The sequence below is a fragment of the Lingula anatina genome, chromosome 2 (genome assembly GCF_051362555.1).
Source record: "Lingula anatina isolate TDL-2025a chromosome 2, LinAna3.0, whole genome shotgun sequence".
NCBI classification, from domain to species: domain Eukaryota; kingdom Metazoa; phylum Brachiopoda; class Lingulata; order Lingulida; family Lingulidae; genus Lingula; species Lingula anatina.
In genome coordinates this window covers 43,668,376-43,691,866 of record NC_141768.1, presented here as the reverse complement: position 1 = coordinate 43,691,866, position 23,491 = coordinate 43,668,376, and the positions used below count along the sequence as shown (strand labels likewise).

General features: G+C 37.5%; 3 protein-coding genes across 4 annotated transcripts; 1 reads left to right on the top strand and 2 right to left on the bottom strand.

The window, feature by feature from the left end:
- The first annotated feature begins 3,614 nt into the window (after positions 1 to 3,614).
- LOC106158794 (ovochymase-1-like) lies at positions 3,615 to 11,033 on the top strand. The gene is made up of 12 exons (XM_013534893.2): positions 3,615 to 4,132; positions 5,187 to 5,378; positions 5,744 to 5,853; positions 6,316 to 6,431; positions 6,795 to 6,959; positions 7,117 to 7,234; positions 7,703 to 7,983; positions 8,372 to 8,555; positions 8,799 to 9,055; positions 9,648 to 9,793; positions 10,516 to 10,600; positions 10,806 to 11,033. The coding sequence occupies exons 1-12, from the start codon at positions 3,845 to 3,847 to the stop codon at positions 10,886 to 10,888; spliced, it is 2,025 nt and encodes a 674-aa protein (XP_013390347.2). The 5' UTR covers positions 3,615 to 3,844; the 3' UTR covers positions 10,889 to 11,033.
- Positions 11,034 to 12,128: 1,095 nt separating this feature from the next.
- Positions 12,129 to 17,308, bottom strand: LOC147763731 (hematopoietic prostaglandin D synthase-like). Its single transcript, XM_087005352.1, has 5 exons — positions 15,465 to 17,308; positions 14,734 to 14,826; positions 13,675 to 13,790; positions 13,293 to 13,388; positions 12,129 to 13,098 (listed from the first exon to the last, which is right to left on the bottom strand). Exons 1-5 carry the CDS (start codon positions 15,592 to 15,594, stop codon positions 12,931 to 12,933), a joined length of 603 nt encoding a protein of 200 aa, XP_086861478.1. The 5' UTR covers positions 15,595 to 17,308; the 3' UTR covers positions 12,129 to 12,930.
- A 452-nt stretch (positions 17,309 to 17,760) lies between these two features.
- On the bottom strand, positions 17,761 to 21,795 carry LOC106158790 (glutathione S-transferase 1). 2 transcript variants are annotated; one of them, XM_013534888.2, is made up of 6 exons: positions 21,693 to 21,788; positions 21,055 to 21,231; positions 19,405 to 19,497; positions 18,807 to 18,922; positions 18,317 to 18,412; positions 17,761 to 18,122 (listed from the first exon to the last, which is right to left on the bottom strand). In XM_013534888.2, exons 2-6 carry the CDS (start codon positions 21,188 to 21,190, stop codon positions 17,955 to 17,957), a joined length of 609 nt encoding a protein of 202 aa, XP_013390342.2. In that variant the 5' UTR covers positions 21,191 to 21,231; positions 21,693 to 21,788; the 3' UTR covers positions 17,761 to 17,954. The 2 variants fall into 2 exon arrangements, with proteins under 2 accessions (XP_013390342.2, XP_086861477.1); XM_087005351.1 differs by lacking the exon at positions 19,405 to 19,497 and having other exon boundaries at positions 21,693 to 21,795.
- Positions 21,796 to 23,491: the final 1,696 nt, after the last annotated feature.

Genomic DNA, 23,491 nt, shown 5'->3' with positions numbered 1-23,491 from the left:
TTTTTAAATTAATAAAATCGAACTGACACCCGAACTCGGTCAGACAAGGAACAGTCCTGTACCAATCGAGTAGTTCCCTGAGCTATTGGGTCTTTACAGGGAGGTCTATTGTGAGTTTTTTAGACCAGGTCCCGGTTTCACAAAAAAAAACAAAAAAAACTCGACTAAGTTCCCTGGCTTAGTTGCCTAGGCCGTGCATAAATATTGACTTTTCTCGTCGCCATTGACTTATTTTGCTTGACGTTTTCACAAGTAAATATTAACTAAATTATGTATTTTATTGAAGGTAATACAGAACGTATTTGTAATGTAGGTGTCGTAGTTAACGGGCATATAACAAAGCACTTTCCTCGCCTCATTTATCTTACAATTTCAGTCGAAGTTATTAGCATAATATTCACAGTTTAAATCTCAGCTCTGCGGCCTTATGCTACGTGTAACTGAACGCATAGAAATAACAAAACAAATGCAAAACACTCTCAAGTTTTCCTTTTTATTACTATTCTCTCATCTATGGAATACATGTATTACAAATATATTTATTCCACTAAATTCTACTAAGGTGAAGCCCAATGTTCGTTTTCCACAAGTTCTTAACGCCAAGCACGACAAAGAAATATTACCTTTATTGCAAAGGGCACATTTTTCAATCACCATCCAAAACCACAGTTAAGAATAATAGAAGATCGAAGGCATAAAAATCAATGTTAAATGTTTGTTGACATGTACCCCTGTACGTTTAAGTCCTCCTTAAGTTAAGTTATCCTTGACAATGTGAACAGCATATTCAAAATGTATCTTGTATTTAAGGGCTATGCAATATATTTTAGAGTAAATTTCATAGTTTTTTATACACTTTTGAACTTCCAAGTTGTGTGGAGCGAGGGGTAACTGACAGATAAGTAATACATACGTGATTACACTGGTAACGGTATGCTTGTTTGTGTTGAAAAATGAAAGGGTATTACATTGAAATAAGTCGATAGTTATACTTGCAGTTTTAGATAGTCAACCCTACATTGTTGAACCTTTATGAATTAAAAGTGGGAACTTTTATTCACGGAGAGTTCAATCCATTTTTCAGATTGTGTGATAGTCAGACAAATGACACCACCCCGTCCTTTGTATTATCAAGGAAAAGTTTATTTTTTATATATTGACGAATATTTTAGTATCTTTTGGGCATTATCTCATCCCTACAGGAGTTTGCAAGTTTGTCGGTTTTATCGACCAAGTTTTAACGAAAACGGATCTACAAAAATTAACCCCGCCTGCGAAACGTGCAGTTGAGGAATCAATTTCCAAAATAATAATTAAAATGGCATTGGGATCTTGATTAAAAGTAACTATGCAATATCCGCCTAAAACTATTGACTAATTGTGGCCTCAAAACTAGGTTACCTATTTATCTTTTCTGTTAGATATTAAAAGTGCATTTTGGGAACTCTTTCGCAAGACTTAGGCCTACTGTTTTCTTTTTCGTGAGTTTTTGAATATAATGTTGTTGGACGTGCGCCTGGATTCTGTGCACCCAACCATCCACCCCCAGTTTCAGAGGTCAATGTAATCTCATCTTTGATATCTATTATTAAAACAGTAAAACATACTGAGCCCTGAATTTTAGGGTACGCTCCATTTCATCCACGACAACTATTTCACCGGACATGTAAACTTATTTCCTTTGTAACTTTTAAAAACTATTGTTGTGTCTGCGCTGGGATATGTGCTCTGTTCTTTTCTTCCGGCTTTTCAGCCTTCATACTTAAACACACACACAATCACACACACACACATACACAAATTGCTTGTTTCGATGCATGTATCTCTGTGAAGGTGCAGTTAAGTCATAGTGATCACATCCTGTTTACTGCCAGTACAACACGATTCTCCAAAAGTCTGCAGGAAACAGGAGTTCGATAAGCACTAACACATGTCAAGTCTCTGGTGTATGTCTTTCGTTTTTTATTTTTCTTTCTCAGCTATAATTACAGAATCAAGTTTCCAAGCCCCTATAATATCAACAGGACCCGCCTTCAAATAAGGACTAGAAAACAGAAAATTATAGTTTATTTTAATCACATGTGTATCTAAAGTACTCCACGAAAATAAGGTTATTTTGACTCATTTTTCATTTCTCATATTTTTAAAGCAGGCTTAAGAATCGCTTGTAGCTTTACTTAAGTAAACTTATCTTAAATCAATGTATACACACGCTCTCCGTTGAAAAGTCAAGATTATTTTACGACTTACGGTAGTTTCTTCTATGAAACCCGTTTCCAACACGTGAAACTGTAAACCCGGATTTTGCGGATCTCATTCCAGCATGCTGGCTTATTTAAACGCAAGCAAAAGCGAAAGCAGAAAACATAATTTGGCTTTTCAGTAAATACGCAATTATGATTTATGTGTTTAAAGCTTTGTTTAATACAATGTCGCTTAGATTAACACTTGAAGATATTTAAAATATAGCTAAATAGCCAGAATTGATTGTTTTCAGTTCGTTTTAATGTTTTATTACGCTGACGTGAATTATTTAACCCTTCAACGTTATCAAACGTCTTAAAATGATAAACAAAATATAAGCTAAATGTAGCTTAATTAACTCGCAATATTACCTTATGTGAACCAGTGAAAGTAAATCAGTGATGCTAAAATTGGTCTTTGGTTTATTAAACGGAATGACAACAGGCAAGACTTCGACCGTGCATAGAATGTTGAATTTTCTAGGCGTCATTGACTTATTTTGCTTGACGTTTTCACAAGCAAATATTAACTAAATCATATTTTTATTGAAGATAAAACAGGACGTATTTGTAAACAAAGCACTTTTCTCGCCTCATTTATCTTACAATTTCAACCGAAGTTATAAGCATAATATTCACAGTTTAAATCTCAACTCTGTGGACATACGGTACACGTAACTGAACGCATAGAAACAACAAAACAAATTAAACAAATCACTCTCACGTTTTCCTTTTTATTACTATTCTCTCATCTAAGGAATACATGTATTACAATTATATTTATTCCAATATATTCTAACGAAGCGAATCTCGATGTTCATTCTGAACGCCAAACACGACAAAGAAACTTTACCTTTATTGCAAAGGACATATTTTAAAATGATAAGCAAAATATATATTCTTTTTATATTCTTTGTTGATAATTTCTACATTTGTGTCTCCTATATGTGGGGCCGTGAGAAGTTGGAAGCTCGCCTCTCAGGTCGTATAGGGGTGGTGGACAGAACGTTCACGCCGCGTGCGAGAACTCTACCAACTGAGCCACGGAACCAGCCAGTACACTACTTCACTGTCAATCTCGGTCATGCAGCTGTCTCCATTGGACGTCGACAGATCCACAGGTCAAATATGGCCGACCCACTTAAAAGCAATGTCGACTAATCCCCTGATGGATTCCCCGTCTCCACACGCGCCAATAAGCGGATTAAACCTCTTCCCCGAAGTTTAATTGCCAAGTCAACTTTTTGGAGCCCCCTGTACCAACCGTCTCCCCTTCTTCCAGGGGGCAATTGCATCTTCTGTTTGATTGGCCAACTGCTCGGGGCCAGTTCTCCAAACCCGGACCTATTTTTTAAGCTAAACCCAACATTTTTGCGCAATACTGGATGGGCTGTCTTTATAAGAGACGGCTGATATTGCGAGTCCATTTGAAATCGCGTTTACTACATATACTGACTGAAAGGTTTCAATTCTCTTCTTGCATTTAAGCTGTTTGAGGGAAATAGACTGGAGCCCCGTGACAGCTATTAGAATATAGGACAAATACACTGATTTATTTGACGTTCGTCTGTCCATAGAAAACTTGGAAGGCAATTCGTAAGATGGCCCTTAAAATGAACATCGAATGTTTCCGTTTGGTAGCGGCAATAGTCATCCTGTTTTATTCAGACCGGCCACTCTGCAGGTGCAATGGCCTATCCACGGTCCAGAGTATTGGAAATCAGATGCTGGGAAGCATGAACTACGCCTCCAGGCGGGCGAGGGAGGTGGTGGACCTTATATTTCTGGTAGACGAGTCTAACAGCGTTTCCGAGGAAGATTTCAAGTCGGAGTTGGAGTTTATCAGGAACATATTGGAACATTTCAGTGTGGCGCCACAGTACACGCAGGTAGAGTATGGCCTTTATATCATACTAGGTGGAAGAAAGGTGGAGTTGGGGGGGGGGGGGGGTTGAAGAAAGAATAAGGAACTTTAAATATATAGTATGAAATGTGTGTGTGGGTGTGCGCGTGTGTTTGTCAGTAGGTGGATGGCATGGTTGATTGAGGACAGGGACATCTGGGAAAGAGAAAATGGATGCAAATTGCTTGGTATGTGTGTATGTGCGTTTGTGAAAAAGAGAAAAAATAAATAAATAAATTTATTTAGGAGCATAGCATAGCAAAACATATCTATGGGTACAAAGGAGGGTTTTTCTTTTACTTCAAAATTGATTTTATTTTGGTCTTCATATTATACTGTTTGGAAGAAAGGGGATGGCGCGGGGGGGGGGGGCGAAGAAAGTATACGAAACTTTCAATATATAGTACGATTGATGTCATTCCATAAAATGGGGGTGTTAGTCCGGTTTAGATAAGATATCCATAAATAAATTATTTATTAAGGAGCATAGCATAGCAAAGCATATCTATATACAAAGGTGGGTTTTTCTTTTACTTCAAGATAGTTACTTTATTCCATAAAAAAGATTCAGGTACGGCAACTGATTGGATAGCTAGACTTCAAACTTGCTAAAAGTGTTGGAAAACACACCTTCTAACGTGTTAGGCGCGTGTTTATCTTTTTTTATCTATTTAAAAGAGGTTAGGTGAAGTAAACCTTGAGTACTCAGAACTTCGGTTAACAGAAAATTTATTTTTGATACCAGAGATCCAGGATTTTGCCAGGGTGAAAGGCAAAAAAAAAAAAAAAAAAAAAAAAGATTTTTTGCCTGGCATGACTCAGCAAATATAAAATTGGAGAGGAGGGCAATTCTGCTTTACCATGTAAGGTGCAGTAACGAGTAATTGGCATGTTATTGCTTCGTTCTGGTCCTTATTCTGTTTTAGTAAAGAGAAGGATGGGTACATCCAAAGCTATGAGGGAGGAGGTTGTATGACCCACTGTTTCTTTTCAAATAAATAAATAAATAAATAAATAAATAAATAAATTTTATTGCTTAGGTCGGCATTATCACATTTGGAACCGACGCCAGGGTCCACATTAGTTTGAACGAGATGTCGGACAAATGCGAGTTCATAACGAGGCTCGGCCAGGTGCGCAATCGGGGAGGCATGAGCAACATATATCAAGCGCTCTACCTGGCAAAGCAGGATTTAGACCGAGCGCGGTATACTGGCCGTGGTGCTCTACAGGTATGTATTGAGAAAATGACATATATTTTATGCTTAATTAATTAAAGAGTAATGTTGTTGATCAATCCGCCTATCAGTGTTGCTTCCGTGGTTTGGCTTGTTCGTGAAACAGTTGCATCGACTTACAAAATCCATTCCTCGCGTTACTTCCCCAAAACATAGACAAAAATGTCTAAGCCCAAAACGACATTCACTTTGTACAATTACTACCTGGACATAGTGGCTCAAAAATATCCACCTGTACCACTCTCAAGCTTTCTTACATCGACTCCAAATGTAAATAATGAAGATTATGCCCGTATGAGATGCTTTCAATATTTTGAGATGCTGTTTAAATTAACAATCTAGTTATTTGAAAATTTCAGGTTGTATTTCTACTAAACGATGGACATTGGAACATCGGTGGTGACCCGAAACTCCTTGTGGATCATATGAAGAAGGGCAATGTTGAGTTTGTTGCTGTTGGAATGGGGCGGTGAGTGTCATTTTTACCTGATATATCAGTATAACTCTCCACTTTTCACGCGAGATTAAGTCAGTGTTAATGACTCGGTTGAGTACGGTAGTCGCGTTGCTAATAGGGAGTAGTTTGCGCCCAAATCGGCCGTTTGTAGCATTTTCTTTTGTCGAAAATCTTGAAAAATACGCTACCATAAAATTTGTGAAAAACGGCAGGTTTTCAACAGGGTTTGACTTCAAGGCGGACACAAACCGATTCTCCTCTTCCGTGCGACATAAAGAACCTGCTATTATTATTATTATTATTATTATTATTATTATTATTATTATTTGATTTATCTTTTACCAGTCAACCCGAGTCATGTTTCCCCTAAAATCAATTCGCCACAACACTCCGGTAATTCTTCGATTGGAGAAGGAAGAATATACTATTTATTATTGATTTTGTCTTGAAAGATTTTTTTGCGTATTTCACTAGGTGGCAGAAAAGCAATTTAAACGACCTGTCATCATCAGACAAAAATGGGAAGAAGTTAGTATATGACATTAAAACATTCAAACAATTTCGGGACATAGCTCGATATTTTCACAAGGGTGAGTTTTCACGCCGTTTTTACACATGATATCGTTGTCAGTTTGCTAGACGGGCATAATGGGATTTACTGATTTATGATTATAATAGATGCATTTGCTTCAGAACTCATAATATATTTGTAGTTAAAACAACCGCATAATTTTTATATTTTCTGTACAATATTTGCGTTAATTGCGTTTTGAATAAAAATAATTATTAATTTTTTTCCAAAACAGCTGTCGAAATCTTGGCACACATCCTCAATTAGCCAAATCTAGCCAGATACGTGTGATGTTTTGCACTAACTCACGTTTTCGGGTGATGATCAACTCACAAGTTTGAGTAACCAAACTTACGTCCTGTTCTTATCATTTCTTTCGCAGGCCAACAAAAGTTTGAATACCAGCCAGCGCCGGCGACCCGTTGTGGAAGCAAATGTCGAACCGGAGCCTACTGTAGCTGTGATGCGCGCGGAGGACAGGAATATATATGTGTTTGCAACAATGGATACCACATCAAGCGAGAGGGACAGGTTATGACATGTGCCAGTATGTTATCAGTCTGTAAAAAACGCGGAAATTTTATTGAAATGATGATAGATAGATTACAGAATAGAAATATGTGGATTTCACACAATAAAAATGTGCCTCCAAATCGGTATTAAATATTGATTTTATGAAAATGTTTATCTATTTTCTTGACTAGTAATCACTACTGCCAGACCCACGTCCATCCAGTCTGGGTGCGGCGGGAACCGTGACCTCACAGGTACAACTGGACTCATCAAATCTCTCAATTACGGAACTGGTAATTACAACAACAAGTAAGTATCAGGTTGATAGTGAGTACTCTGAACACCCGGTGCATGGTCCAGGCGTTAGTCTACGTGTTTATTTTAAGATCTGCATAAATGCATGCTTATCGGACTCTTACCCTATGCGCCAAATTAGCATGAAATTTACTGCGCATCCACTCATCCAGATTTTGTTGCTCCGTAGAAAGCATAAGTGTGTAGCGCGACAAACGTTCATGCGCAGGAGGTTGGGATGTATGAAAAATTGAAAATTAAAAAGCTGTCCCGGGTTGGTTCTGAAACTAGTCTATCAAATGAGATGGAACTATGGCTATAAAAACAGAATAGCGATCCATGCTTCCATATTTCCATGCTTGTATATTTCTTTCATGAGTACAAGTTATTTTTATGAAACCATAGTTGCGAAACTGATATATATACCTGGACTTATATAAAAGTAAATGCAGGCAGCTGATATCGTGCTTCTTCTTTGACCAGTGCTAACTGTAAATGGAAAATCACTGCCCCAGCCGGCAAGATCATCAAGCTCACTTTCCTGGCCTTTGCTGTAGAAGAGGGTGGCACCAGCTGCCGGTTCGACAAACTCTCTGTCTACGACGGCAGTTCAACCAGCGCCAGACTCATCAAGAATTACTGCGGGAAGGGTACTCCAAACGAGATCTCGACCACAGGCAACGCCCTCTACCTGACATTCACCAGTGACCGTTCGGAGGTGGAAAGTGGGTTCTCTATCAGATACACTGTCGTGGATCCACCAAGTAAGTAGACAGATAAGCTTCCTAATGGAAGTATAAATGAAATTACTTTATAACGACTTGAAGAGTGAAATTTGGCCGCTTGGCGGGAACATTTCACCTATAACGCCATACAAAATTTAGTGCCCGGCTTCATTCGCTGCCCCTTGATCTTCATTTGAATTTACTAAAAGTCATTGACTTAATTTAAAACTCATTAGACGTTGAAAAACGAAAAAGGAAATTTACACGGTAATGCAAATTCGACGTCAGATAGACATCATTTAAACATTCGGATTTTCTTTTCATTAAATTGCGTTGGCATTTGACTATTTGTGCGTTACTTAACATTGGGTAACATATTGTTAACATCATCAAAATATGGGCTCTTCGTCATTAACGGTAAACAAAGGAAGCTGCGGCACGCCTGCTATAGACGCTAAGCTTGGAAACAACCGTATTGTGGGTGGAACCGAGGCCATTTCAGGCAGTTGGCCATGGCAGGTGTCCGTGCGTTACAGAGGCTCGCACATCTGTGGTGGAAGTCTGATCTCTGACCAGTGGGTCGCTACTGCCGCTCATTGTTTGGAAGAGCGGTAAGCACTTATTTTTTTCTTTGGTATAACAGTCTGTCACAACGCAGTTCTTTTTTATTCTGATACACATACATTTGACGCACTTGCATGCACAAACACAACAATCGCTGCCCGCGGATGGAAAATATTTTCAAAACAGTATTTTCAACGGATAAAAACACAACTACAATCTATATACGGTTCCATAATCATCAATAAGGGTTATATCTTGAGTGTAGTTATCATTTCATTGTAAAATTTTAGGAACTTGAGTCCAAGGTACTGGTCCATCTCTGCCGGAAAACACAGAAAGTACAACGACCCTGACGAGGAGATTGTCCAGGTTCAGACGCTGATCCGTCATGAGAATTACGACCACTCCATTTGGGACAATGACATCACCCTCTTCAAGCTGGCCAAGCCGGTCACTCTCTCTGACCGTGTCCATCCCGTCTGCCTACCCACGACCGTGGCCGCTGATAACACTTTTTGTTACGTGTCAGGCTGGGGAATCGTGCTCGGTAATATAATTATATTAAATCAAGAAAAGTAGACTCAAAGTTGGTCTTAACATATTGACTAAAGTTTGTATTATTAACTTTGACCCACGATAACCAGTAGTATACTAAAATGCGATATCGCTCCTGTTTTATAAAGGGAAAGAAATAACGTCTATTTAGACTCATGGTTATTTTATTTACGTAGAGTACTGTGGATTTGTTCTGTTTTGACAAAGACAAAATATTCGATTGTAAAAGTGAACAACACGTTTTGGGCTTAAGTTCTTTTGTTAAAACGTCCGGGAACTTTTCATTCAAGTAATCATCTAGTTTGGGTTTACTATCTAGTGTTAGTAGATTCATATTCCTATTATGCTGCCCTTTATTAAGATGTGTTTTTTAAATCATAACATACTGAAGGTATATACTTTGATTATGCGATTGATAAATTATCCACATACTTCTGCGTATTTATCTGCCTGCATAAACATCCAAATTAGTCTTTCTAATTACCCATATACGTCTCATACAAATCCACAAATCTTTTTGTGGTCTTTTCCACATGCGTAGTTTCCCGCATGTGTAATTATTCATATCTGTATGCGTACTTTAGGCACTGGAAACTCTGGTGTGTTGAAGCAAGCATTGGTGCCCATCGTTAAAAGGCAAACGTGTAACAGCTGGTACAGGGATATCAGTGTCGTCACCGGCAATATGATCTGCGCTGGTTACGAGGCTGGCGGCCATGATGCTTGCCAGGTAAGTCATGTGCGCTGGCGTGTGTGCATGTGCGTCAACCCGTGTGAGCTTTTGTGAATATGAGCGCATGTTGTACATGCTTGTGGATGTGTGCTGTAGATGAAGTTTATATGTGTGTGTTAGTGTGTAAATGCGTGTTCTGAATCACATGTGCTTGTGTTTTTTGAGGAATGGGCTGGCTGTTTTTAGAATATCAGATCTGAATGCAGATGAAAAAACATATTAGATATGTACGGTGCCACCGGAAACTAACCTTACCAAAGTGCTTCTCAAAAGCAGGCGGGAAATTTGTAGAAGCACGTTACACTCTAGCTTATAAAGAAGCGAATGAATATCGTATGTGAAATCAATTTCACGCATAACTTTGGGCGAACGAAGTCATTTTCAACATATTGGAAAGGACGCATAAAAGAACATATTTGCACCAAGAAGTGTGCGTATTAGTGACGTATTCAAACTTACATCTTCATAAATACAAATACCAGTACGATACCGCATATTTGCGTTTTGAAGGTTGAAGAGGGGTTGTAAGAGAGGAATTTACTTCATCAGAATAGCAAACAAACCAATTACTGAAATTTAACTGAAAAATTAAGCAAAAATCAACACTAAACAATAAATTGCGTGCGCGCGAAAGAGAAAGACAGAAAGAGAGCTAAAAAACATAAAACTTAAATTCAGTTTCAAATTTTTAATCATGATCATTGAATTTATGTTTAAAGGGTGACAGTGGTGGGCCCTTGGTGTGCAAGTCAGGCGGGAAATTTGAGCTACATGGTATCACGTCTTGGGGCAAAGGTTGTGCAGGTAGGTGATCCAGCTGTTACTTATACCGTTTATATAGAGAGAGCTTGATAATTTGCATATATTTATATTATATATAGCATTGGATAAATAGTCATACATATACATATTATTTTTGTCTTTTAAATAATATTATCTATTTAACCATATTATATATAATTTTGTAATTATAAATGTATTTTTCAAAATAAATATTTGTATTATTTAGGTCGCAGAAAGCCAGGTGTGTACACTAAAGTTGTCAACTACTTGGACTGGATCCAGCAGAAAATGACGCAATATGGGGCATAAATCATACGACAGATAGCGCTAGAATTTTGATTACCAATGTTTCTCTACAAGATACATTAACGTATAGAATAATGGTGGACTTCGCGTAGCACCTTTTAAAAAGGATCTGTAAATAAATAGGCCATATACTATGCCAGTGAGACTATTTAAAGGAATAATAACTCTTCGTATGATATCTATATTTCACAATAAAAACATTGTGAATAACTCATAGAAATATAATATATTTTGTTTTACCACAAAACGGCAGTTATAGCTATTTTTTCTGATATCTGAGCTTGTATTTAGACCACGTGACCTCCATTGATGGCTATACTCTGTTAAAATCTCTTAAGAGATTTTAACAAAAAAACCAACCTTTTTAGAAAAAAACCAGGGACTAACTTTGAATGTAAAAATGGATTCATTAACCATTGGTAAGTATGGGAAAATTGTTGTTTACTCCAGGAAAATTCATTTTTTGGCTGAAACGGAGAGTTATTATCCCTTTAATTGTTTTTGTTATGGGAATTGACTTTGGGAAATTGACATTTTCCTTATCAACTTGCAATAATAATAATAATAATAATAATAATAATAATAATAATCACCTTCTAATAATGTCAAAAATATGTATAAGGGTTACCGAAGTAGAAATTCTAAACTCAAAATACATCCACTTATTTTATTTTATCCTACCGGTTCGTGTCCACCAAACCTCATATATTTTAAGTTTATTATTTCCGAAATTTAATGAAACCTTTTTTAAAAATTAATAAAATCCAACTGACACCCGAACTCGGTCAGACAAGGAACAGTCATGTACCAACCGAGTAGTTCCCTGGGCTATTGAATCTTTGCAGGGTTTTTTTAGACCAGGAATAAGCTAACGGTAGCTTAATTAACTCGCAATATTACCTTATGTGAACCAGTGAAATTAAATCAGTGATGCAAAAACTGGTCTTTGGTCTATTAACAACATGACAACAGGCAAGACTTCGACCGTGCATAGAATGTTGAATTTTCTCGGCGCCATTGACTTATTTTGCTTGACGTTTTCACAAGCAAATATTAACTAAATTATGTATTTTTATTGAAGATAAAACAGGACGTATTTGTAAACAAAGCACTTTTCTCGCCTCATTTATCTTACAATTTCAACCGAAGTTATAAGCATAATATTCACAGTTTAAATCTCAACTCTGTGGACACATGGTACATGTAACTGAACGCATAGACACAACAAAACAAATTAAACAAATCACTCTCACATGTTTTCATTTTTATTACTATTCTCTCGTCTAAGGAATACATGTATTACAAATATATTTATTCCAATAAATTCTAACAAAGCGAATCTCGATGTTCGTTCTGAACGCCAAACACGACAAAGAAACTTTACCTTTATTGCAAAGGACATATTTTTCAATCATCCTCCAAAACCATAGTCAAGATCTAGAAGATCGAAGGCATTTTAAATCAATGTTATATGTTTGTTTACATGTACATTTAAGTCATCCTAAAGATATCCTCGAAAATGCGAACACAATATTCAAAATCTATCTTGTTATCACGGGCTATGCAATATATTTTAGAGTAAATTTGATAGTTTTTTCATTCTTTTATACACTTTTCAACTTCCAAGTTGTGTGGTAACTGACGGATAAGTACCAAATATATACGTGATTACATTCGTAACGGTATGCTTGTTTGTGTTGAAAAAAATGAAAATTAAAAAACTATCCATTTGAAAATGTTTCTAAATAGATATGCACAGGTACAGGTAAACAGTATGTGGTGGGAAATGAGTTCACGTTATTGATGTTTGTCTTTCAAAGTACTTATTTGGACGAATGTGAAAGGGCTTTACAATGAAATAAGTCGAGAGTTATACTAGTAGTTTTAGATTGTCAACCCTACATTGTAGAACCCTTATGAATTAAAAGTGAGAACTTTTATTCACGGACAGTTCAATCAATTTTTCAGATTGTGTGATAGTCCTTTTGATATCCATAATTGTACTACTAAATCATCAAATATACGACACCAGCGCCTCCTATTGTCTACAACTCTGTAACAGGTCTGGTTTTCAGGTATTGAGCGATTTTCCCATTTTTCTGGACTCGTTTCACTACCTCTTGGAGTTTTGGGTGTTTGTCCAGCGAGAAGTTAATCCCATGTTTGGGACACTGCAGGGAGATATTGAGAAGGGCCAGGTCTGCAAAAGTCATCTAAAATAATAATAATAATAATAATAATAAAGTGATAAGAAGAACAATAATCAAGTACCAGTACTGGTGAATTATGTTTTTATTTACTTTTTTAAATTTATGAAGATGTAAAATAACACACACAATCACACATATCTACAATTTTGATAAGTTTTCAGTAGAATGACATTCTGTTGTCAGGTTGTCAGCATTACCTTATCCCCAACAATGAACTCCTTGTCGCCGAGAATTTTCTCCACTCCAGACAAAATCTTTTCGGTTGTCTCAACGGCACTTTCGATAGCTTTGGCCTGAAAGAATTGTAACAAGATATTTAAAAAAAGTTAAGTACTGCTGCAGATAGATGTTCCTATTATCTGCAGAAGTATGAAAAATGCACGGCATTTTAATAAAAAAATCAGTTTGTATATGCTGCATTTTTGGTATTAATCAGCTAAGTCATAAATGAGTTTATGTGATAAGCATGCATTCCCCTTTTTACAGTAATACAACAGCATTCCGCTACCAATATACTTCTACGTTGCACAGTGAAGTAAATTAGAAAAGAGGACACCTAGCAGATGTTGTCATAATCACCTTTACTGCCTCGTCCTTTTCAAACACCACCTTAAAACCAGCTTCCAGGATATCAGTCAGGGCTTGTACCACTGATGTGGATAATGCCTGCTCCTCGTTAGTCGCTCCAGCAAGACCTACATTGACAAAAACATTTGGATGTTTTAATTTGAGATGATCAAATGATAAAGGCGCAAGTTCTCTCCACAAGCACAGTACTGGGGTACACACACGTTTTATTTAACTGCCAACTTTTTTCCCTTATTTATAACACTTTGATGAAAGAGCAGGTTGTCCAAACGCTTCCCTAATATTTGCCTGTTTCCCGTCATTTTCTAATTTTACTCGCTACTTCTTACAATCGTTCAGCCCATGACAATGGGCTGAACCAGTTTATTTTGTACGATTCCCAGATTTAACATCCGTTCGTGTTTTCAGTAATATATTGCCAAGTACATGTTTTGAGCTATTAATTCTTTATATTTATTATATTTGGCATGTACCAGTACGTTTACAAGTGTTACATACTGTAACAATAGAAGCATCAGACTATTTTAGCTCTACTTTCTTAAAAAAACACATTTATTCCTGTCAAATGCAGCACCGTAAGAGCACATGGTCGCCTGGCCTTCGTTCGAGCACCGATGCTCATGGCAACTATGGGCGTCTATCTTGTTTTTTTTCTTTTTCTTTAAAGAACTTAGAACGAAAGAAGACCAAGAATTTATTCTGTTTTGACCCAAGATTAGTTGGTAGTGGCGCACGCACTTTAATTGAACATTGCGCCTGTTTGATTAAAAGAAATTAAGTGTCAGTGCTTTTGACAAATACTTTCTTCATTATTTCAAAATAATGGATTTAACTACGATTGAAATGGACCTCCATTTCTAAATGCTAAAACCAGCTTTCCGCACCTAAGGTCTTCCTTGAAACCGTTCCCTCATCACAGTTCTAGTATAGACACACAGCGAACAATCATATTCTAGCCACTTAACTCCCACTATACATTATTATCCCTACACTTATGTTATACATTTTATTGCACATGTAACTCAGAAGCGCACACCTTGTCAGACTTACCTAATTTTCTCGCGAGATAACCTGCCACTGCTCCACTCTGACCTATGACCTTCCCATCAACCTCCAGGACCGGAAGAGTTCCCCATGGCGTGCCTGAAAAGGTATATGGGAATGTTAATGTACACCTAACACAGTCCCTGCCGTTAGTCCCCGGTAATGACCCCATACCGGTATTTGAAGCTAGATTGTCCCATGTATGGCACGCCACTGATTTCTCTCCAATTGACCACAAAACTTATTCTATTTCCAGCATTTCTATTTAATAGCAGGGTTGTTTTTTCTAATAATATTTAGTAAAATAATAACAGGGAAACATATTTTAAGTTTGCATGGTCTATAGGATACATTATTCTACTAGGAAAAATAGATAAGATTAAATACTGTTTTCTTTCCTTACACAAGCACATTGTTTTGTGTGTTTTAATGCCTCTGTGCCTCAAATTTAGTAATTAGTTTGTATATTGACAATTTGTTTAACCAAAACATGAAAGAGTCAAATGAACTGTGGTATTTGCGAGATGTAACACAATAAACCATATGAACATAACCAGACGTAAATTTCGCTTCAAAATCGCTCCTATCTATATTTTTATTGCAAAAGATTTGTTTACAACAACAATACTATGTAATATTACATCAAGAAGTAAGTGAAACCCAAGACATTCATCATTAAACAAGCAAACATCATCAATATGGACAAACTATCTCATTTAACAATTTGTATTACTTACTTGGTTTAAGAGCTGGCCATTGCGAGAACTCTATTCTGTTATCTGTGAATTCTTGACCGCCAGCAACAAGCACCAGACGGCTCAACTCTCCACGAGCTGCCCCGTTGAAGTAAGTAAATTTGTACGGCATGTTTAAGGTTAGAGGACGATAGCTTGATTGCAATTATCGCTATCTGAAATAATTAGTTTTAGAAATGGGGAGTGTGGACGCAGCGAATGGTTTAACGGCCGGTATTGAACAAAATTTTGCTATATTTGAAGGTGTGTGCAGTACTACTTAACGCGTGCTTTATTATGACAACAGGTCACAAACGGGGCCTCTTATGAAGTGGACTTCTTTTATATAGCTAAAACTTGCAGCGTCATTATGACATTGCACAATCATCCCACGCACCAGAGTATGTCGCAAGGATAAATATGACAATGCAAATTGTTTTCATCAGAATAGCCATCGCTGAATTAATATTAGGAAAAAATTAAACTATATATAATTATCATGCCTCCATTTACATAAATGAAATGCTGAATTGTCCACCGATTTGACATGTAAAATCACCATGGCAATAGGGATTAACTTATATATTAAGCTATATTGCCAACGTCGTAGAGAATAAGTGTAAATAGAACCAGATCAGTGGTCATATAACAGGGCGTGAATAAAAGATCGAAATCCGTGTGCCAATATTGTTTAGTTGATATAGTAATATGAAAATGAGGGGTTGTGTTTACTTTTTACCTAAATGACACTCACCCTATTGTATAAGCTTGCACGAGTAAGAATTGTAGTGTAAGTCTGGCAAAGAATGTGTACTTGCACACAATTGCGTGTGCGAATACAGTTCACACGCTAATTAATGTGCACTGGCACGTGTTGCATGAAAAATAGGTATATTTGCCAAAAATGTACGAGTATGCCTGTCATTTAAATGATAACCTGTAAGTCACAAGAGCTCTCAATTTTGTGTTTTAAATCTAGAATTATTATTTTGAAACCCCCTTTGAAAATGTTCTACGGACTCTTATAAACCCTGAGTATATAAAGGACATGTTTCAAATTGTTGTCAAAAATGCTGTCTGTCACTTTTGTAACTCGAAATAATACTTAAGTTTACATTCGATCTGCTAATAAAAGCACATTTTATTTTTTACCAAAGATGTTTGCAGACACCAAGGATATCGATTGGTTTCCCAGTCGAATAAAATGATGGTATAAAAATTATTTATATAGCGATCAGCACAAAAAAGTGCGGGTATTATCCATGATTACTTGATTCTGTATTATTGTTGTTTCTTTTAATGTATGTTTTCGTTTATATTGTTACTAATTGCATGGTTGCATGTTTTTGTCAAAAAGGCATTCTCATTTCATAACGATTCACTTGGCTTTTCGATATTGATCTACAACTGATGTGTATTCGGCTCCTTATGCCAATACAAGTTATATCATAAGCTCAAAAGTTTGTCAAGCAAACATTGTGATGTTATAATTGCTATTAACGGTTCAGGCCTTTAGTCCTCTCGAACAATTCAAATAAAAATCGGTCCCAACATTAAGAAGAGGTTCATGGTTACGTGTATAGACGTCCCATGTTTATTGATCCAAAATTTTGGAGTGCAGCGCTTTTGATCAATATACTCGCGCGATATGTATTCCTTTCTCTTTGCGTATATTTGCTATATAAATGGTTATTGTGCATGTTTGACTTTGGTGTTCTCTGTCATTGTGATCAAGGTACACTTAAGGATAAATTTCTGCGTTTGTAAGGTGTAGTAGCATAACTATAGCGCTTAAGTCACGTAAAATTTTCCAACAAAATACATATTTCACGTTCTAATTGAAAATTTATTAAGCCCCCTTTACACCGGACGGCGTCCTTTCTGCGTCCAGCAGTAAGGCCCTATTTGAGAGTTAAAAAATTATAATGCTTTACGTGCCGACAACTGGCCGATCATTGAGCATTCATTCTGATACAAAATCAATGCTCGTGCCTCCTTATTAAAACCACAGCGATGTCAAATTTCATGGTCGCAGAAAGGACGCAGAAAGGACGCCGTCCAGTGTAAAGGGGGTATTAACGAGGGCACTACAGTTAGGCCTACACGTTTTAACTGACGTGAACTGCCCAAAGATAAATGGATACGCAGATTTTACACTGCAAGAGCCTTATGTTTTCAGTTATCTCTTACGTGCGTTAAGTTGTACAAGTAAAGACAAGGATTGTTACCCCGTGTTCAGCAGATTTCCGAAACAGGGAGGTTAAGACTAGAGAAAGAGACACTAAAGAGAAAACACCTGTTACGTATGCTACTATATATATTCATATTCCTTTGAAACAGCATATCTTTTATACGCGATTCAGTCATTCCTTTCGCATTAACTGGCACTCCTTTTTGGTACACGTATACTATAATCTTCCTATGTCATTGTTACTTATATTCCTTTTGGTAAACTAAATTTCCCCTGTGTTAGACGACAGAGTCTCTTTGGGCCTAAAACTGGGTCACGGGCCTTTCTGCCAGATACTTTTTGATATTTTTGGACTCCTTGACTTTCTCCACGAGTTTTTTCAGGTTTGGGTATTTGTCTAAGGAGAATCCAATCCCATGGTTTGGGGACTGCAGGGCCACGTTGAGAAGGGCCAAATCTGCGTACGTCATCTAGAATAGTAATAACATAAGAGTTAAGGTCATTTTATTACATAATGCACATCTTTTTTTTTCAAGAAACGATGAATATGCCTACCACGTGGTAGCCAAGTGCCTTATTTCTATTATCGAATAAGAATGTATCACAGAAAATGTAATCCACCAATGTTGTGTACCATATACATTTGGATAATGTTATCACTCACCTTTTGCCCAACGATGAATGCTTTATTGCCAAGTATTTTGTTCACCCCTCCCAGGATCTTTTCGACCGTCTCTTTGCCACTTTCTACAAGTTTAGCCTTTAAAAGTTAGAAAATTGCAAAATGAGTATATCCATTTCTACAAAATTGGGAGTGAATGCCGGCTGCACATAACATTCTTGTGTAGCTTCGTCTTTTTCCACAGCCCAGCCTACAACGTTACTTAAAAATACACATGTGGCACTTTAGTTCTCTAAAACTCTGTAATAGAGTATGACTCTAAGTTACCTACATATTTTGGTGCCTATTTTCAAATCAATGAGACCAACAAGTAATTTACAACTTCAAAAAGTGTGTTTGTGTTTGTTAATTAAACTTGATTCAGTTTGCCATTTTGACCTTGCTAGACTTATACGATTATTTATTTATTTATTTATCAAAGTTTTAAAATTTTACAGAAACGAGGTCGACGCGTGGATCCTGTGATAATTACCTTTGCCGCTTCGTCCTTTTCAAACATGACCTTGAAGCCAGCTTCCAGGATATCAGTCAGAGCGTGCACCACTGATGTGGATAATGCCTGCTCCTCGCTTGTGTCTCCAGCAAGTTCTAAAAAAGTAATCAGACATCCATAAGTTCGCACACTATTAATTCCTCCCAAATAATGTTGGTAAATATTTATATGCAACTGATGCCATTTGTTTCATTTACGGCCACAGTAGAGCAAATGTGTACAGTATCTTCAACAAAGGGAGCATAAAAAGTTATTTTATTGTGTCTTTAAGTATGTATGTACTGTATTTTAAATGTTTTGATCTTATTTTAATCCGTTTCCTCCCACACATATGCACGTGCACATTCCACTGTAAAACCCGTTTTGTCCTCACCACCCACACAGTAAGTTGGCTTTTTGAAATATCTGTATTTCATTATTAATCTATTAGTACCTCATAAGTGCTATTTAATTAAAACTGTCCAGTACTTGATTTTGTCTTTCATGAAAAGACCAATCAGAGACATTTATTTACATTTGCACCCCCTTCAAATCCTGGGGGGGGGGGGGGAAAGCACATCTTATTTCTTACACTTACTGAATTCCCTAGCGAGATACTCTGCCACGGCAAGACTCTGGCCAATAGGTTGCCCATTAACCTCAAGATATGGAAGACTTCCCCATGGTGTGTCTGAGAATAAAGAATGCATCTGTAATCAACATCAGAATATAATAAATGTCCTTTTTTTAAATTAAATCTTGTTATCCTATGATATCATGGGCCTACTAAAATACTGTACAAAACAGCACTATGGGTAACATTTGGTAACAGACTACTAGTGCACCCTCTGGTCAGAGAGTCTGGGTCATTGGCAGATTGTGGGGGGGGGGGGGGGGGGTCAGGGGCGTCCTGACCCCCCCCCCCCCCCCCCTTCGATTTCTGAAAAAAAAAACACACACCAATGGTCCCCTCTTGAAATTAGAATTTTGACTAGCGGAATCATAGTTCTAAACCGTACCAAATGGCACCGTTCGTCCTCTAAAATAACAATATTTTTGGGGCCCTTCAGCGGGCCCTGAACCCCACTCCATGGGGGAGGGGGCGAGAATCGGATACGCATCGGATGTCCTGTCACTCTTAAAAACCGCCCCCCCCCCCCTTCAAATAATCTTGGATCGCCCCTGCGGATAATGTACAGGTAGTTACCACAACAAGTAGGCTTAAGATACTGTGCGTAGAGTTTGTATAGCAGTGCAAATATTTGTTGGTAGCAAGTCGTTTGACGGGTTATAGGTATACTGTACATTGCACGGTAGAACTTAATATAGGTAAATCGTCAATTTTTCTCAATAATTTATCTTCATTATTTAGGTGTAAACCTGGTATGGAGTTTTAGATTTCTATTTCACCGTTACCCTCTCTATTCCGAGCGTTACTCAAGAATCAGAAACCTAGCGCTAAAAAACGAAGTTTTAGATCGTAATTGTGTCAACTATTTGGTTATGATGTGCCTTGTAATGGAAATGTGTTGACATTTCCAGCCTTTTTTGGGGTACATAAACATGAAGGTTTGACGCTCATTTCGAGCCCACCTGTACAGCCCTAGGTACTGGGGCACACGCCCTGAAATTTTGCATTCAAAAAGATGCCATACGGTGGAGTTACTCTCTGGCCACAGGGTGCGCCACTAGTATGCTACAAAATTATTGTATGGCTCATATTTAATCTCGAATTCTATATTAGAAGCCCCTAATATCAGAAGGTATACTGTGTAGCCTTTGTTTGCTGAAACGCAGCGGGTCTCCTGATGATCCCTTTCTTTCATTTAAGAAGGCGTCCCACAATAAAACTTCATTGTATATATTTAGGTGCTATTTGTACCTTTATGACAAACCGCATTTAGTGATGCTTGTGATACGATACTCATGTCGTTTTGAGGTGGAAAACAGATATTACAACTAATTATAATATGATGTATGTAGTTTTACGCACCTCCTTTATAGACACAATGTGCAAATATCTGGTGTTATTAATGTTTGATTTGTGAACTCATTTACAGTCAAAGCGGCTAAGGCATGTAACGCAGCAGTGACCTAGTGCAAACGCACTATAAAATTCAAAATGCAAGTCATTCAAACATTGGTGGGAGTAATTTCATGTCAGTCCATGAATGCAAACTATCTTGAACAAAAAATAATCAATAAATGAGGGCAGTTAGGAAATCAATAATATCATTATATAACTTACTTGGTTTAAGTTCGCCCCACTCCGCAAACTCTACTCTTTTGTCTGTGTAAGCTACTCCGGCCTCGGCAAATACTAGACGGCCCAGCTCTCCGCGAGCGGCCGCATTAAAGTAGGTGTATTTGAAAGTTTTCGACATTCTGGTGGTTTGAAACTAAGCGCTTGATCCGGACTGGAAAACTGTAAATAAATAAGCTTGGAGATTAGTAAAAGAGAACAATAAAAATTCGTGGTTTACATGGCCTATTAGTTGTAATTACAATTTTCTTTTGTACGGTTGCTGCACCTGTTAGTTGCGAGGTAGTGTTGCGCAACCATGTAAGGTGCAGTACATAAAGTTAACATATAGGATTTTGCCTTATCTTTTATATTTAATGAAATCACAACTATTTCAAATGTAGTACTGACCCTGGGTGACAGAGATTTCACGAAAATGTTATGTTAATAAACGGCCTCTTGCGTTTTACATGTACAAGACAAGTATCATGTACAAGACATGTACAAGTATCACAGTCTGAGGAAAAAAGGGTTCATATGTAGGCCTACTTAAATTGTTATGTAGACGCGTTGAAATGAAACTGTCACCCGCTTGATACGCACGCACGCACATGCACGTACGACACGCAAAAGCATTCACATACCTCGTTCTCCTAGGGAAGCGGGTATTAATATCAGTTGAGTGAATCCTATTGAGGAGGACCCTTTTATGGCACCTCTAAAATGCTGAATCATTGAGTTGTTAAATCTGATTGTTATTATTGGATCTTATCATATTTGCTACATATGTAAACCTAAGGGTTATCTTATATATTGAGGGCAGGACTAACTGTGGATAGGGCTATTATTTCGTATTTTATAAAAATCTCCCATTTTAGTTCTCCGCATTGTGGAGTTTGATCAAAATGAATAATGTAATGAAGAAGTGTTCAGTTGAAAGGAACATTTCTTCCTTAAAACGTCTAAATACAGTAATACGAACTGAAAGTGACTTTCATAGGCTAAATGTAAGAGCGACTACACACAAACAAACGCACTCACTCACTCACTCACTCACGCACGCACGCACGCACGCACATATTAATATACACATACTGTACGATACGCTCTGAAAATTAAGAGGCTGGTGTCACAAATGGACACAAAATGCAAAAACAAACGCGTAATAAACACAACTCTATGCCACGCCTAAAGTCCACCTATATGAACATGTACATACCTTTCTCTGTTGAGTCAACAGGTCATTGTGTCTGGGCCCCCATTTATATATCACCGATAAGCCGTGTCACATGACCTACCGATTTACGTCTGAGAAAGCCTTTTTATAGGATTGGGATTAATAGAATATTTGCATTGGTAAAGATTGGTTCATGTAAAGAATGTAATAGTTATGAAAAATTGACGCGTTCGATGAAAATCGTCATCCCCATTGCCTCAGTTATCAGTGAATTGAATTGTTATCGAGAATAGCCGCATACTGACCGGGGTGACGTAACAGAGAGTCCTACCATCTAGGGTCCAGCGGACTGCCCGAAACAAAAAAGTGAAACGCAGAGTCCGGATACCTTGTACGTCTCCTTGTCTTTTTTCAACGTGGGCCGTCAGTCACAGGGGACTCTTATTCCCGTCACACTGGCCAGTCTCGCAAACTAATTTACTCTCTGTGACACTGCAGATAACCTCTAACTTGGATGTGATCTCCTTTGTCATCTTTGGTTAAAGTGAGCAAGTCCAGTTGACAACAGCCTGGGACATTATTGAATCACGGCTGGCGCATACAAAGAACTCGGCCGTGGTGTATTCGATATAAAAGAACGTCATGTAGGAATGCATTCCGCGCCTCGCTGTACTCTAAGCAGTAGTAACTCCAGTAACTCCAACTTGGGACCCAGTATCTGTATTAAATCCAATCTTATCTCTTATTACAGCGAATCTTGCAAACATGAAACATATGGAGTTTTTAAACTGAAACACACTGATAAGCCGAAAACTCACTTTTTTCTTCAAATTGTGGTTCACAGTCTCTTATGTGAGCAACGCATTACTTCAAGAACAGAAGTGAAATATTAAAACCACTTTTTAAGAGTAAATGTCCAAAGACTGATTTTTTTCACTTGAAGTTCAAAGATATGCACCTGGGACTTTCTTGACAATTTTTTCTTATGTCCTGCAATTATTTTTGCTTTGAATTAATTTTTCCCCACTCAGCTGGCCTCGGGTATAGAGCAGTACTAAACACGCATGAGTAAGACATCAGCGTAGTGGTCGCCAATAAGAGGCCATGGTTTTAAGCTAAATAAATGTAAAATAGCCGGCACAGAGCTGAACGTGAAAACCACTCGTGTGTTTTCTCGCCGGCAGCTCGACAATACACTTGTATTATTTCACGTACATGTAGAGCTCAGTGACGAATGTTGTATCTATCGCATTATCTGAAATAATG

Coding starts and splice junctions, on each gene's coding strand:
- LOC147763731 (XM_087005352.1), bottom strand. CDS start 15,594: ATGCCGTACAAATTTACTTACTTCAACGGGGCAGCTCGTGGAGAGTTG. Junction 14,827..15,464: donor ATGGCCAGCTCTTAAACCAA/GTAAGTAATACA, acceptor ATACCTTTTCAG/GCACGCCATGGGGAACTCTT. Junction 13,099..13,292: donor AGTTCATTGTTGGGGATAAG/GTAATGCTGACA, acceptor TTATTATTTTAG/ATGACTTTTGCAGACCTGGC.
- LOC106158790 (XM_013534888.2), bottom strand. CDS start 21,190: ATGTCGAAAACTTTCAAATACACCTACTTTAATGCGGCCGCTCGCGGA. Junction 19,498..21,054: donor GTGGGGCGAACTTAAACCAA/GTAAGTTATATA, acceptor CTTTATTCTCAG/ACACACCATGGGGAAGTCTT. Junction 18,413..18,806: donor AAAAGGACGAAGCGGCAAAG/GTAATTATCACA, acceptor TAACTTTTAAAG/GCTAAACTTGTAGAAAGTGG.
- LOC106158794 (XM_013534893.2), top strand. CDS start 3,845: ATGGCCCTTAAAATGAACATCGAATGTTTCCGTTTGGTAGCGGCAATA. Junction 8,556..8,798: donor GCTCATTGTTTGGAAGAGCG/GTAAGCACTTAT, acceptor GTAAAATTTTAG/GAACTTGAGTCCAAGGTACT. Junction 9,056..9,647: donor AGGCTGGGGAATCGTGCTCG/GTAATATAATTA, acceptor TGCGTACTTTAG/GCACTGGAAACTCTGGTGTG.